The following is a 16478-nucleotide window of genomic DNA, read 5'->3' on the forward strand; positions in this document are numbered from 1 at the left end:
TATATACTTTTCACATTTACACAGTGTAAACTGCAGGTCATCAATGCATGAAAAGAACACATCTTCATATTCTGACAAATATTCTTTCTAAGAAAAACCTGAAAATAAGCATGTTTTATTACCAGTAACTGTCCTAGGTGACCTGAACTTATTTAAGAAGTTGTTAGAAAGAAATTCAGGCAATCACAACTATTTTTATAGTTAATTTGGTAGAATGTTTACATTCTATTCTTAGCTTTATTAAGATTGCTAAGAGAAACAGCCATATGAAAAAATATCTCTGTACCTTCTACAAAAACCAAACATTTTCCTTACATGGTTCAATGTGCCATATAATGAAGGTAAATCATAGCTACCATTTCCTGAGTGCCAAATGTGTGCTGAGATTTGGGCTAAGAAATTGATATTATCATTCCCACTTAACAATAATGTTAAAAGAGTGTCCCAGGAAACAGAGTCTGAGAAGACTGTGCAGGTATGCTGGGGAAGGCTCCTGGAAACCACACATGTGACAGACTGAGAACCAGGGCTGGGCACAGAAAGAAGTTAAAGTAAGACATACTTGGAACAGCAGCCTCTACTAATCCTAAAATGAGGTATGGAACTCAGGTTATCCTTTAGAATTATACCAAAATAAGGCAAGGAGGCTGGACCTCTGTATTTCAGCACTGACCAGTTACTGGATTCAGGCTGCCACCAGAGAGTGGGGAGCCTCACCTCGAGTAATACAATTCCCTTGGGCAGAATTAAATTCTGAGGAAATCAACCAGAAGCCATCAGCAGTCAGCATTACAGGCAGCTTGGGGGCACTACCATCTCATTCCTGGGAGAGGGATCTGGGTAGTACATCACATATATATGAAGAGATATATGGTGCACCCCTCTTTTACAGACAAGAAAATTATTAATAAGACAGAGAATGGTTACGAGCTTATCCAAAGTCACTATCAGTGTCTTCAATGTAAGTTCATCTTTGGTTTCAAAACTAAGACCTAATATATTTCTCTTCAAAAGACACTGAAAATTATGGCAAGTCATTGTATTTTATTTTATTTTATTTTTTTTGGCCACAGTTGCCAAGAAGCTCATAGTTCATTTTAATATTTAGTTTAAGTAAACATATCTACCTAGGTTACTGCTATTTGCCTACATCCTGATTTCTTTTCTTTTTTTTTAAATATAGGATCTATGTTGCCCAGGCTGGAGTGCAGTGACTACTCACAGGGATGATCATTATGCACAACAGCCTTGAACTCAGGGGCTCAAGCAATCCCCCTGCCTCGGCCTCCTGAGTAGCTGGGACTACAGGGGTGTACCACCACACCAAGCTGGCACTTTCTGTTTTCTTATTTCCTGATTCTACTTTTAGCTTTCTCAATATGTTTTGTTTGGTATATCATATATTAAAAAACAGTCCATCTCATCCCCATCATCTATCTCTAAGATGTACCGGAACCATTTACGCATTAGGTAAACAATGGCAGGCATAAGGGTAGTGGACATTCCATAGTCTCCTCTGATAAGCCACATCCTTACCTGCTTTTACTGTCAAAAAGTAATTCTACATTGTAAATGTTTCTCCTCCTATAATTCAAACTTACTTCTTTCTGGGGGAGTTGGTTATTCAATAAATACCATCATTCATTTGAAGTCTTGAATGAATGACTCAATGAATCTTCTACAATTAAGTCTTTACTTACTATGTTTCAATACCTATTATAAATTCTTCCTTAGGACTTCCAAATCTCCTTGTGGTTTTCATCTTAAGAAACCATCAATTATCTGCAAGAATTTAAAAAATTCTTGTTTTCATTTCAATGACAAGAAATATCAGCATAATGCTGTCCATCTGATTGTTACTATAAGATTCTGGTATTGCATTTATGACTGTTGATAATCACATTATTGCCAAAAACATGACTTCAGTTTTCAAAATTTAATAAAGATGAGCTGATTCAGAAGGAGGTGATATAAGCAAGTGGTTAAGAAGAGCATGGGTTCCAGAGAAAGACTGCTTGGTTTAGTGCCACCCACTTGGAAGCTTTGTGATAAATTAATCTCTCTGTGCCTTAATTTCTTCATCTGTATGGTGGGGCTGGCAACAGTAACTCCATCATAGATTTGCTTTTGTATTTTTTTTTTATTTAATATGTCAGCATTAAATTTAAAAAAAAACTAGCATTTACAACTCTGCCTAATTGCTTGCACTCAGTAAATGTTTGAACTGTTACGAAAATGATACAGTCACACCATATGGGGACCAATGGCCTTATGAATTAAGGTTAGTTCAAGTAAAGTAGGACAGCAAAGTGTGGTATCACGAGGCGCAACATGGATAGGAATAACATGTAGGAGTAACATACTCATAAGAACCTTACCCTAGCAATTAGTGTCAGAGTCATGTTGAGAAAAGCAAGCTTCAGCTAAACCACATCATCTAAAGCATCATTAAAGGAATGTCAACTTTTCTTTTTTTTCTTCTGTTGCCCAGGCTGAAGTGCAGTGGTATGATCTCTGCTCACTGCAACCTCCACCTCCTGGGTTCAAGTGATTATTCTGCCTCAGCCTCTTGAGTAGCTGGGACTACAGGTACACACGACCAGGCCTGGCTAATTTTTGTACTTTTAGTAGAGACAGGGTCTCACCATATTGGACAGGCTGGTCTCAAAGACTTTTTTCATTTTTCATTTTATTCAAAGTATTTCAAACAACTGTTTGTGTTTAACAACATGTGAACTCTATAGGTAAAAGGAGTTTATACCTAGGAGTACCTATGTAAATAAACATCTTTTTGCTCATACATTATTTGAGTTTCAGAAACACCTGGCTATACTGTCATAGCTTCTTTTACTTTTTTGCCCAGTTCTTTTATAGATAAAAGCCAATTAGTGCCAGGGGCAGTGGCTCCCAGAACTTTTGGAGGCCAAGGTGGGCAGACTGTCTGAGCCCACAAGTTAGAGACCAGCCTGGGCAACATGGCAAAACCCCACCTCTCAAAAAATACAACAATTAGCTGGGCTTGGTGTCGCATGCCTATAGGCCCAGCTACTGGGAGACTTAGGTGCAAGGATCACCTGAGCCTGGGGAGGTTGAGGCTGTAGTAAGCCGTAATCACGCCACTGCACACCAGCCTGGGCAACAGAGCAAGACCCCATCTCAGAAAAAAAAACCAATTAATTAACCATCTTTAAAGATTTATAGTCTTGGCAAGAATGTGGTGACTAACACACTGACATATAAACCAATGGGGAAAAAGGAATCCTAACTACTCACACAGAGTGAGGATTAGACCTCACTCACTGGGCAACCTCTTTACAAGAAGCAGAAGGCAGGCAAAACTTAGCATGAATAGAAATAATAAATGTGAATAACCCATATATATATTCTTGGAGTTTGACAAAAGAAAAAGCATGGAGATCTTTCATTCCTTTTTTTGGTGCACAGAAATTTACTGGAATTAAAATCAGATTTACCACTACCATTTCTTGAAAAATATCAAAAGGCTTCATGGATATATGGTTACACTGCAGTGAGGAAGTTAAAATTTTTCCTCTTAATTTTATAGTGTGCTTATATTACTTATATAAGGAAAATGTAATTATTTTATACTTTTCTAAAATTGGACAAACTCTGATTGCGCAAGGCCCAACTATTAACCATGTTTCCTAATCTGTACAACAGAGAAAGGATATCTCCTGGTTTTGCTTAAGACTGACTCTTTAGGGCTCTACAAAATGCCTGGCACAAGAGCAAATGCTCATGAACTGATGGCTGAATGAATAAGAATACAGCACTTTGCTGCTTGGTGATACAAACCTCAATGACAACTGGATATATGTAAGACAAAGGAATTATATAAAATCATGTAAATCATTCTTAATAAAACAATGGCAAATGAATTTCTATTTCATAAGCATAATGAAAAGTACAGAGCTCAACTTCAAGGATTTATCAAGGAATATAATATTTGAGGGTCTTTTTCCCTAATTGTGTTAATTGCTTAATATATGTTTTAAATATCACAGTTTTCTAACAGAATGTAAACTCTTTGAAGGCAGAGTGTTTTTTGTCAGTTTTGTTCACTGAGGTATTCCCAGAGCCTAAATCAATGCCTAACATGTAAAAGGGGCGCGGTAAGTTTTTGTTGAATGAATGAATGGAATATTCCTTAAGATGGTGTATAGAGTGGAGATACCAAATATTAGGTTGAAGTACTTTTTGACCTATCCTATTCTCTCTAAATTATAAACCAGCTATTTCTCTTTAGAGAAAAGTATTTGCAAATTAAAAAAAATAATAAAAGCAGTTTTGGGTAGATATGAACTTTTATTCTGGTTTTATTAATATCAATTACAAACATAATTGGTTTATTTGAATAAAGTAATCTAAAGATAGTAGAGAGACAGTACTATAAATTTCAAAGGCTATTACAACAAAGTAGTCTTACATAGGCTGAGAAAATGCAACTAGAAAGCATATCTAAGTAAACAACTTCCACTACTGTATTTATATTGAAGTAATATTTGATAGCCCAAAATATATAATTTATGAATACAGCCAAGAACACACATAAAATAAAATGATGGCTGCTGTTTCTAAAATACCTAAGAATAAACACAGGTTTGTATTTTACTAACCAGTAACAAGACATCCTACTAAGTGAAAAGGTAACACTCACTTGATTAGTGCCAAGAAAAAAAAAGTATTTACCATTGGCTTTTAAGGACTTTTCTCAACTAAATATAGTTGAGAATGATACAGATTTAAATACATTCCTTTTTTCATAGCAGACATCCTTCAATTATTTAGAACAATTGGAAGGGAGAGGAACTCCAGATAATTTATAACATATGCATAGGAGGCACAGATCCACTAAGCATTAATTTTCAACACTGAATGAAGCTTCTGCAATGGTAAATATTAATAGCATGCAGAACACAGTGGAGGAACCCCACAACAGAAATAGAATTAAATAATATCTAATCATAACTGCAATCCTAACAGTTAATTGTTTTAAAAAGTTCTTTAGAATACTGGTCTGTTGTTTTTGAAACTCAGTTTTTCCTCCTCTTTTATTTCATTTGTTTTTTTTAACATTACAAAGATATAATTTTCCACAGAAAAAAACTGCTGTACTACCTTAACACTAGGAGCACACATCCAGGTATCTATCTACATGACACTTGACACTTGAAATATTAGATCTGAATTTTAGTTCTTACTCTCTGATAATATTATGAAAAAGAGGGGGAGGGAAGCAGGATAATCACTTTGGAAGACTGGGAAGAACTGAAGAGTCTGTAGAGAGTATATGCTAGAGGTAAGACAGACAGGACTGTCCTCATTTGGTGTTTTAATTGGCTTTCCTTGGGTTCTTAGAAATCAAGCCTAAAAACTTAAGCTATGAAATACTATTATGGTCTCTGATGACTGCAGCCAAGAATCCTCTGTGTGAGCTGGTAGGGAAGTAGACGGTGAGTTGTCTCACAGGTTATGATCTAACAAATCCTGGAAATTAAAATTTCCATATTCTTCGAAGAGCTCCTTGGTTTTGATGTATATGAAATTTATTCCTGTGTCTCCATCTTCATTACCACTGCTTTATTGCACCTTCCATCTAGCTTGCTGCAAGAAGCCTCTAAATGATCTTTGTGCTTCCAGACTTACCCTTTCTATTCTCCACATTACAGCCACTGACTGTTCTAAAATTTAAGACTAACCATGGAACTGCCTGGCAAAATCTTTTGATGATTAGAATAAAGTCCAAACTCCTTAGCACATCACCTGACCTCTTGTTTATGTCTCCAGTCTCATTACTTACTACTTCCCACTCCCCCTCTTCACCCTTTATCTCAAACCCTAAGCTCAAGCTATCTAAAACTACATAATATTAACACATTTCACCATAATATCTGGGACAAGAGCTGTTGCAAATAAACGATGTTTCTGGAGTTTTGATATCTTAAGTCTAAAAGAAAACAATGAATGAAAAAATCTCAATCTCACTGTATTATCTTCTAGTCCTCTTTTATCTAACTGTAGGTTATGGCCCATTAGTGGGTTGTACAATTAATTTTAGCCAAGTTGTGACCACCTTTTTAAACACCACAAGTGGCAGCTAAAGAGATAATGTGTAAGGAACAAAGATGTGAACTGTTTTGGTGAAGAGGACCCAGGGGCAGTGAGAGGGGACTAGGGACAAAAGGTGAATGGGGAGATGGTTCAGGTTAGAAGAATGGGTACACGTGAGGGGCATCTGGAGAATGCCAGTGGGGGGAGGTAGACTGGCTGAGCCTGTGGTACAGTATACACATGAAGTAATAACGGGGATGTGTTATGCCCCACACCAGGTGTTGGCCTACATCAATGGGGCCACAACAAGCAAACGTGGAGTATCCCTGGTCTACTCTATGCCCTCCCAGAATGTGTCCCTGCGGCTGGAGGGTCTCCAGGAGAAAGACTCTGGCCCCTACAGCTGTTCTGTGAATGTGCAAGACAAAGAAGGTATCAGCAGGGGAAACAGCATCAAAACCTTAGAACTCAATGTACTGGGTGAGTGAGAAGCACAGACTTCCGGACCCCCTCCCCACCCCCACCGGGAGGTCTGGCAGGTCTCTCTCCTAAATGGCTGAGGGCAAGAGTTAGGGGAGGGACAAATGGAGCAACAGAAGGGTGCGGGGCAAAGGGAGAGGATCTATGGGTCTCCTGGTGTGGTTTTAATCTGTCTCCCCTTCCCCAGTTCCTCCAGCTCCTCCATCCTGTTGTCTCCTAGGTGTGCCCTTTATGGGGACCAACGTGACCCTGAGCTGCCAGTCCCCGAGGAGTAAGCCCGCTGCACAATACCAGTAGGACTGGTAGCTCCCATCCGTCCAGACTTTCTTTGCATCAGCGCTTGGTGAGGGCATTTCTGGTGACAGCCAAGACTGTGGCTTGGGAAGAAGAAAGATGAGAGGTACCACAGGGACTGGGGTAAAAAGGGAAGCCAATGCTGACAAGTACTGGGAAGGAGGAGGAGAATGTGGGGGAATGGGGGGCAGAGAAAGATGCCCTGCCAGGGCAGGTATTGTGTTAGGTGCACTCACACGTGTATACTGTTATGAAAGAGGCTCTACAGCTGGAGTATCTGCCTTCAACTAGAACAGAACATATCAGAGTATATTACATGTAGTTAAGTATAGTGTCATTACATGGATTTACAAAGCACTTTGAATAGTGCATGGCACATAGTAAATGTTGGTTATAATCATTGTTTTGTGAAATTTGTTTCAGTTATACATATATGTCATGCGACTACTAGGTCCTAGGGTAAAATATATTTCGGCTTCCTGTGAGTTGTGGCCAAAAATGATGTACTGCTTTGGTTTTTCTTTCCAGTATACAAATTAAGAAATGAGATATATAATGGATATTTGCAGAACTGCAATTCAACACCATGAAAAAGTTGTTACTCATCACAACATGTAAGTGACCTAGAATTGGTATGTCCACTATAATGTCATCCCTAAAATACTGGCTCCACCCTTTTACGTGGTTATGACACCATCTAGGCGTTATTTACATCTCTTATATCACTCTTTCACACATGTCATGCACTACTGGCAAATTATTCTTCCATTAAAAAGCATGACTTTTTAAACAGCTGAACACTTAAAGATTTTTGAAACTATGTCACTGTTTGGATGCTTCCAGTTTTGCATTCTTGGGTAAATATTTCTCACCGTATTTGCAGTTTGCACTATTCTAGGTTATGCTGCCTCTGAGCTTTTACAGCAACTACTCATCTACCTTGGAGTCCACCTTCACCTTCAGGATCCACCTTTCAAAAGCCTCAGATGAGTGTGCTCCTGCAGCACCATGAGCGTAACATTAACATGACACGCAAGATCTTGTTCACAATATTGTAATTGGGTCTTTAGCAATCTGACTCCTTTATTAGAAGGTAGACATCTTGAAGGTAATGTTATACTGCCGTATTTCTCAGATGTACTTCAGTAGGCACTCAAATACTTGTTAATAATGAAAAAAATTAAGACCTTATTTCAGACTTTAGTATTTAAAGAAATCTTGTGATGAATCTGTCAGTTGAGTCTGATGACAGGGAATGAGCAAAGTATCTAAATCCCCCCCAGATGCCATAACTTTAGCCAAGAGTTAAGCTCCACACTTTTCTCCTGTAACCTTTCCCTGTTTCCCTCTGGCTTTCTAATGGCAATGGAATTCAAGAGCCCAGCACCACTACAACAGCCAAGAAAGACATCAAAAAGATGCTGAGTTCTAAAGCAGCAGTCTTTAACTAGGGTAACTTCCTTTAACAATTGATGGAGGGAACTTGAAACCTGAGGAATTCCTGTCATTCCCCTTCTTCTGTATATACAGAAGATTGATATCTGTTTAAGGTATCAATCCTGGCCCCTGAATTTAGAATAACCAAAGCAATAAAGGCTAGTGATATTGTTTCTTTTAAATGTAACTTGAATATTTACTGAACACCAAAATTTTCAAGAGACATTTGATAAAACCCACAAATAATAATTTTATGTGTATTTTTCAGATTGTTTGTTATTCAGTACATTTTATTGCCAATTCTCATCATATTCATCTCATACTAGATTTAACCTTTTCTACGTCCTGTTAACTTCCTATAAATTTCCAAACACATGATGAAAAATGTTAATGTAAGCTTAAAAATCTTTGAGAGGATACATTTATTTCAAACTCTTTTGAGAGTACACAAGCAAAAAGTTTGAATATCCATTATTCAAAAGCTGTTTGGGCCAACAAAACAGTCACTAGCCACAGGTGGCTATTTAAATGTAAATTAGATGAAATTAAAAATTCAATTTTGCAGTCACGCTAGCCACACTTCAAGTCCTCAAAAACCACCTGTGGCTAGTAATGCCATACTGGACAGTGCAAATTCATAACACTTCTATCATCACAGTAAGTTCTATTGGACAGGGCATTCTAGCTGAATCTACAATATGCACTGTTTGCCCCAGTGAGTTGAAGTTATAATACTTTTATTCCTGGCACCACCTCCAGGAATGGCAGGCCATTCTTCTTGACTTTTATCAAGGTTCCTCCTCCACAGGAGTAAAGTGGCAGAAAGGTCAAGAAGGAACTTTGAGCTCCCCCTAGAGGTTTGAGTAGGTGGCCATGAGAATCTTTTCACAAAGATGATTTTAATACTGTGAATAACAACTTTTTACCTTGATACTGTTCAATATGGTAGCCACTAGCCACAAATGGGTATTTATAACTTAAAACTAAATTAGTTAAATATAATTTAAAATTATGTTTCTCAAGCACAATGCCACACATTTCAAGGGCTGAAGAGCCACATGGGACCAGTGGCTATCACACTGAACTGAGGTAGACAGAGAACATTTCCATCATCACAAAATTTTATGGAACAGTACTGTTTGCACTACATGCTTTCTAAATTATTTTTTCCTTTTACATATCCTCTTAATGAAGTAGTCTGAATATTTAACTTCACCCTTCAGTGTATTTCCAAATATGCCAGAAAATAAACCCAGAAACCTACTCATTCACAGTTTTAACATGTGTTTGTTAGCTCCTTTCCTTCTAAAACTGAAAACCTAAATGTAAGTGTATGATTGGTAGTAAAAGATGGTCTATTCTTTGAAGCCTCTGTCAAATTCACAAACCAACAAGCAAACTGGAAGGCACAAGATTTCAGGTAACATTGGGATGGTAACAATAGAGATTAAATATATAAAAAGTAACAGAAACAAATCTAAATCTTTCTTATGAACTATGTGAGTGGCTTATCTTATTTCTTAGAAATCTTTCAATGAGAAGGTAGAAGAAATGTCTTATCTGCAAACACCAAAGAGAAGTCCTCAGAGATGGGCAGAGTCTGTTAAAATGCTTATCAGGGACAATGGTATCTTTTTGCTCCAAGTTAGTTATCTTTGCCCTGCTCGTTCTTACAAACAAATAATTGCAATTGCTAAAATGAAAGACCAAATACACTATACGGTGACTTTCCTGTTAAAGTACAAAATTTGTTCCAAAGATAATGACAATTACTGATGAATAGATCTAAGCAATGTCCCTAGAAAATTAATCATTTTGTTTGCTAGGCAGAGGACTCTTTTTATGTATTTATTTATTTATTTAGGGACAGGAAATCACTCTGTCACCCAGCCTGAAGTTCAGTGGCACAATCTCGGGTCATTGCAACTCCACCTCCCAGGTTCAAGCAATCCTTCCACTTCAGCCTCCTGAGGAGCTGTAACTACAAGTGTGTGCTACCATGCCTGGCTAATTTTTTGTATTCTTGGTAGAGACAGGGTTTCACCATGTTGTCCAAGCTGGTCTTCAACTCCTGAGCTCAGGCCATCTGCCCGCCTCAGCCTCCCAAAGCGCTGAGATTACAGGCATGAGCCACCATGCCCGGCCTCTTTTACCATTTTTAAATTTGTCTGATGAGCGACCAGCACTGATTCAGAAAAGGCAAATCTTTTAAATCACATACAATCACCTTGCATTTCATCTTGAGGCGGAGCTAGAAGTACACATCTGTTTCAAAGACACAAAGCCAACTCTCAAGAGGCAAATTTCTGGAGAACACCCAAAAATATGGGACTTGAGAATGAGTTTTGCAGTGCATCAGATTAACTGACTCAAGTGTGAATGCAGCATCTGGCTCAGAGGGAATGCTTTCATGAATTCCAAGTCTAGATAGGTCCTTCAACTACTACAGTATGGACGGTGATGAGATTGTTCCCGCCTTTGAAGTCATCACACTTATAGTCTGCTTTAGACAAATAACACTTAATCAAGTACCACCTTCCATTCCATCCCTTGTGTTGTCTTGTCCAGTTCTTTAACTTATTGATGTATGTATACAAGCCTCAGGTGGATTTTAGGCTCTTGGACTATGGGAATTGTATATAACACTTCTTTTATTTCTTTTTCTTTTCTTTTTTTTTTTAAAGCTACATTTCTTTTATTCATCCTAACATCTAACACCTAGCAGACAGTCCTCCACATAGTAAGTACTCGAGTATTTAGTGACTGGAGATATGAAGGCCTATGGAAAAAAAGAAAATCATGCAATCACTAGATAAAAGACTACCTAAATTTGGTATCTAACTTCACAATTAGTCTGAAATTGTTAGCAGACAAATTTTCTTCTGGCAAACAAACAAAAAGGCAACAAAACTTCAGGATAAACAATCTATGTAGCAAGGTAGTGTCAAACACATCCATTTTACCCAAACCATAGAACAAATACCATACCAGTAACATGACAGGCATCAAAATGAAACCTTGCAGCAATAAACAAATGTTTATATCTGACTGTAAATTATAATCTTGTGTGCTTAGAAACATGTTCATTTAGACAGTATTAAAAAGTAGGATGTTAGTCTCAAAATCCAAGAGTTAAATTTTTAATTTAATTTCAGTATTTATAATTTTAATACTTTCACTGTATAGCTAAGAGGACCAAGGCACAGCCCAGAGAAGGTAAATGACATGCTTTAAGATTATTCAGGACGGTGGTCAGAAAAGGGTGCTATAAGACTCAATTTTCTGATCCTTTATACAACATGAGGAAAGTTGCTAATCAGAAATTATCTGACTAAAGGAAGGTTTGCATGGAAAAATTAAGGTTACTATATATCTCTTCCTTTTAAAGTTAGAGGAAATTTATTGGGTTTTCATAGTAGAATTCTTTTTTTTAAAGAGACCAGATCTCACAATGTTGCCCAAGCTGGAGTACAGTGGCTATTTACAGGTGCTATGATCATGGCACACTGCAGCCTTGAATTCATGAGCTCGGGCAATCCTCCCATCTCAGTCTCTAAAGTAGCTGGGATAACAGGAAAGTGCTACCATACCCAGCTCTTAATTGAATTTTTGACAGGAATTTCAAATATATTAGACCAGAAATGTAATTGATTCACACATATTCCTTTTCTGTGAGCCTCTGACATTGAGTTCACTTGTACCTTAGTCTGCACAAGAAGTTTCTCCTTTTCCTTTTTCCACATCTTACTACTTGCTTCTATTTTGTAAAATCTAAAGTTTCTTTTTGTAGTTCTCATCAACACAATAAAGTGAAAGAGATTTTTGAACTCCTGTTTAAATCTGCATTTCTAAAACGGATCTAATGACTTGTTTTCACAGATTTGAGATTCTCTGAGGTTTTAAGACAGTAGTTTTATTTTCATAAGCATAATCTGAGTTACTTGAACATCCACCTCGTACTTGTGTAGGAATATGATTTCAGTGACCACATTTGATTCTGTGCTGAATCAATCACACATTCACACTAAGTCTCCTTAAATGCAGTATTCTTCAGACTGGGTTCCAAAGTCTGATTTTGCACTAAAGTTTGAATAATACTGATGTAGATTTTTATATTTTCCAAAATTCTCTTTTTAGACTTTACTTGGCGAATTAAATAAGGTTGGATGTGGTGATTCTCGCCTATAATCCCAGCACTTTGGGAGGCTAAGGTAGGAGGATCACTTAAGCCCAGAAGTTTGAGACCAGCCTAGGCAATACAGGGAGAACCTGTTTCTAAAAAAAGGAAAAATAAAAAATTTAAAAATTGGCTGGGTGTGGTAGTGAATGCCTGTAGTCCTAGCTACTAAGGAGGATGAGGCAGGAGGATCACTCAGGTCCAGGAGTTCGAGGTTCCAGTGAGCTATGATCATGCTACTGCAGCTTGGGCAACAGAGCAAAATCCTGTCTCCATTAAAAATAAACATAAAACAAACAAATAAATAAATGTGTGTCTACTACATGCTAATATAGCAGTGAATAAAAGAGACCAGAACCTGTCCTGAGAGAGCTTATCATCCTGGCAGGAAAACTCAACATTGCTAATGAAAATGTCTGGGTTCCTTGACTAAAATCACATAAAGAGTAGAGCATTTTAAAACACAAATCAGTTATCTGCCTTCCTTGTTAACAGCTACTATGTACCAGAGAGCCCATACTTATCTTCATATTCTCAAAATATCCTAAGAGTTTGAGGTCAACTTTGTTTTACCTGTCTGGAGACAGGTAAACCGATCCTCTTTTAAAAATTATTCAAAGAAATTAAATCTCCTTTCTTTGCTTTAAGTAATCCTTCTCATAACTGGACAATGAAGCAACCCAAGTAGATACTCTCTGGTTGCAAAACAATTTTATAGAGAGATGTATATTCAGTGAGGTTTTGACATCACACTTTTTCTGTGTGTCTGGGAAGTTTCTATGGACAGAAATCAATCAAGCTAAAACAGTTAAAAATGCCTGAAGTGCACTTCTAAACTCAAGAAAAGGTCATGGATAGATGCTGACCAAGATAGTGCAAAAACTCTCCCAAAAATTTAACCTTGGCTGGGCACGGGCTCACGCCTGCAATCCTAGTGCTTTGGGAGACTAAGGCAGGACAGCTTGAGACAGCAGGGAGTTAAAACCAGCCTGAGCAACATAGAAGACCCTGTCTCTACAAACATTCTTTTCAAATGAGCCAGGTGTGGTAGGGCATGCTTGTAGTCCTAGTTCTAGCTACTGGGGAGGATTGTCTGAGCCCAGGAGTTCTTCAGCTTGGGCAAGAGGAGAGTCTGAGTCCAGGAGCACTTCAGCTTAGGCAAGAGAGGGAGATCCAGTCTCTAAATATAGATAAATAAAAATTAAAATGTAACCTTAATAACTTTGAATAGAACAACAGATGAGATTCAGAAAAGAGGAGCTTTGTCCTATTAGCTACGACTTTAATGTCCTTGTTAAAAAAAAGAGAGGGAGCTTAAGAAGTCCCAAAGATACACGTTATCAAATAAACAAATTTAAATTTGTAATGGAGTAATTAATGAGTGGCAAATTCCTTGAACAATAGTAACTGCATAGTTTTCAAGTATCTTAGTTTCTGGGCCAAGTTTTCGAAGCAACATCACCAAAGGAATACTATGGAGTCAAGACCTGGAGAACTTTGGTGCAATTTCCCTCCTTTAGCTTACTCTAACTCATGATTTCTCCTGTTGGACTTTATTATTGTTCTTTACTATGATCATTCTTACTTATGATTGTTATTAGTGGTTTTTACCAATCCCCTCCGAGTTTCCTAGAAAAAGTGCCAGCTCTATCAGAAAAGAAGTGTACAGATAATAGGACTAAGTAGTATGAGTATCTCAGTGAAAACTGGGAGAATCCTACCACAATCTTTTTAGCAGCCACTATGATGAGGAAACAAACTTAACTAAAATACAACTCCTTATCTGCCAATAATACAAATATGAACGCCTAGTCAGTAGTAGTAGCAAAATCATAACCTGGCTGTGTTAAGATATCTAGTCCAAATTAAGCCTCTGCATTTAAACATGCAGGTACACAAGGATGGCCAGATGCACACTGAGAGCTCTACTTGTCACCATATCTGGCACAGTAACTGAAGCAGGGAAAAACTGTCTTTCCTGAAGGAGTTTCTTCCTCAGAAACAGCAGGGCCTCAAGCCTATCTAACTCTGGAGGCATCAACAATCCAAATTCCAGACCAACTCTTGGCCAAGCTAACTTTCATGGTGTCCACTAACTCCACGATAACAATACACAATCTGGCTACAATCAAGCCTTTCCAATTCTCCAAAGCATCTCTAGTCTTACTCTTCCTTCGTAGCTCAAGATAGAAGCAAAGCGACTGACACAAAGGCCAGTCGTCCCAAGGAGCATTTTGCATGGCTCCGCTACGGCCACTTATTAAATATTCCTAAACTGGGGGCTCAATGTCCCCCCCTTCTGCCCTTCCTCAATCCCGCCCCGGCCGGTAAGCCTCTGCCTGGGAGCCCCTCCGCCTGGAACAAAGCGAGGGGCCCCGGCGGTGGGGGCAAGAGGCGCCAGCAGCACGGGGACTGCCGCACCGCGCACAATGAGAAACTATCAACTTCAGAGCGCAGGAACATCCTCAATTGGCAAGAAAGAGGGGCGGCGGCAGGCACGCCCAACTTCAAACTCAGGAAACCTACGGGCTGGCGGCCATCTAGGAAAAAGCCCCCTTCCCAGGGAGAGAAGAAAAAGGCAGAGGAGATGCGAATCGCCCACCGGGCCCCGGAGGGGAGCCCTGCCCTCAGACCGGCCCCCGCCCCCGAGGCCCGCTTCCCCGCCTTCTCTCTGCCTCTGGTTCGCTGCCCCAAGCCGGGCGGCCGGTTACCTTGATGCGCTCCCGGCACTGGGACGGGGTCCGCTCGTAGCCCAGCTCGGCCAGGGCCCGGGACACGCGCTCGTACATGGCTGGCCCGGGGGCCTTGCTGCCGAACACCGTGCCGGCTCCCTCCAGCTGCTGGTACCGCGCCTCCACCAGCCGCTCGTTGCCCCACACTGCGATGAGCGCGTTCGTCTCGGCTGGCGTCCACGACATGCCCCGGCAGGCGGCGGCGGCGGCTGCCGCAGCCCCGCCACCGCCGCCACCAGGGGAGAAGGAGACCGAGGACGAGGCGGCGCTGCGGCCCCCCAGCCCCAGCCCAAGACCCCCGGACGCCGCTGCCCCCGAGCCCGCCGCACTGCCCGGCCCGAGCGGGGAGGCACCCCGAGGCGTGGAAGGGTCGGACAGCGATGGATTTCCGTCGCTCAGGCCACCAGGAGAAGCCGGGGAGAGCACCTCCATCTTCGGGATTTTTAGCGGCGAGTTGGCGGGCAGCTCCGAGCCACAGGGCGCAGCCATCTTCCAAGCCGCCGCCGCTGCACCGCCCGGAAGTGACGCGCCAGCGCATCCGGCCACCGCGGTCTCCGGGGCTGCCCTCGGGCCTGCCTCGCCCGAGGGCGGACGGCTTCGGGTCTCTGCAGCCGAGGATGTGGCTGCCGGGCGGAGGTCATCCGATCCCCTGGGCCTTTCTCCGCGAGCCCTCCCACGCCGCCCGCTCCTCTCCCGGGGCGAGGGGCGGGAACGAGGCGCGCCGAAGCCCCGAGCTGAGGAGAAGGGTGGGGGCATGAGGGCGCTGGAGTGAGGAACAGATTGGAGCCTTCCCACTTCCTCTCCAATCTCAGCCCCCGGGAGGAGGGGTGAGGCCCACGAGGGGGCCCGGAGTTAAGGAGGAATTGACCATTTATTTCTCTCTCCTGTCTCCCCCGCCTCTGCCCGTCTTCCCTCTAAGCCGGCCTCTAGGTGCAGAGGCTGACGTCCAGGGTGGAGACCAGGGAAGCCTCTGGAGGATGTATCCGGGAAGCCACCAAGGCCGAAGGGAGAGCGGTTCTGAGGGGGGGCTTTAAAAAGCAGATATGGACCAGGATAGAGTTCCTACGCTGTAGCTTTTCAAGAAACCCAATCTCATTAATTGAAGAACAGCAACCGTTTAATTCCAGTTATAAACTATTGTTTTCCATTTAGTGTGGGTAGGTGTGACCGTTTGTAGAATAGTCTTCATTGCGTTGGTACAGTTGTACCAATTGAACGTGTAAAAACTCCTGAGCCCAGCAGAAAAGTTACTTTACAATACCGTTCTCCATTCTCCCTGCTTTGGA

At 40.7% G+C, this 16478-nt stretch overlaps 1 protein-coding gene across 4 annotated transcripts in view; it reads right to left on the minus strand.

Moving 5' to 3' along the window:
• MSANTD2 (Myb/SANT DNA binding domain containing 2) overlaps positions 1 to 15707 on the minus strand; it is a 34328-nt gene extending 18621 nt beyond the window's left edge. For 3 of the 4 annotated variants that reach the window (XM_064375522.1, XM_064375523.1, XM_021671218.2), the window contains exon 1: positions 15172 to 15682. In XM_064375522.1, the coding sequence (XP_064231592.1) occupies positions 15172 to 15681 (510 nt within the window). In that variant the 5' untranslated portion in view covers position 15682. Of the gene's footprint in view, positions 1 to 15171 lie in introns of all 4 variants that reach the window. The other variant, XM_012470209.3, reaches the window with a different exon arrangement.
• Between the last annotated feature and the right edge of the window lie 771 nt (positions 15708 to 16478).

Source organism: Aotus nancymaae, unplaced genomic scaffold (assembly GCF_030222135.1).
Source record: "Aotus nancymaae isolate 86718 unplaced genomic scaffold, 86718_ANA_hifiasm-v0.15.2.pri h1tg000012l, whole genome shotgun sequence".
Classification (NCBI taxonomy): domain Eukaryota; kingdom Metazoa; phylum Chordata; class Mammalia; order Primates; family Aotidae; genus Aotus; species Aotus nancymaae.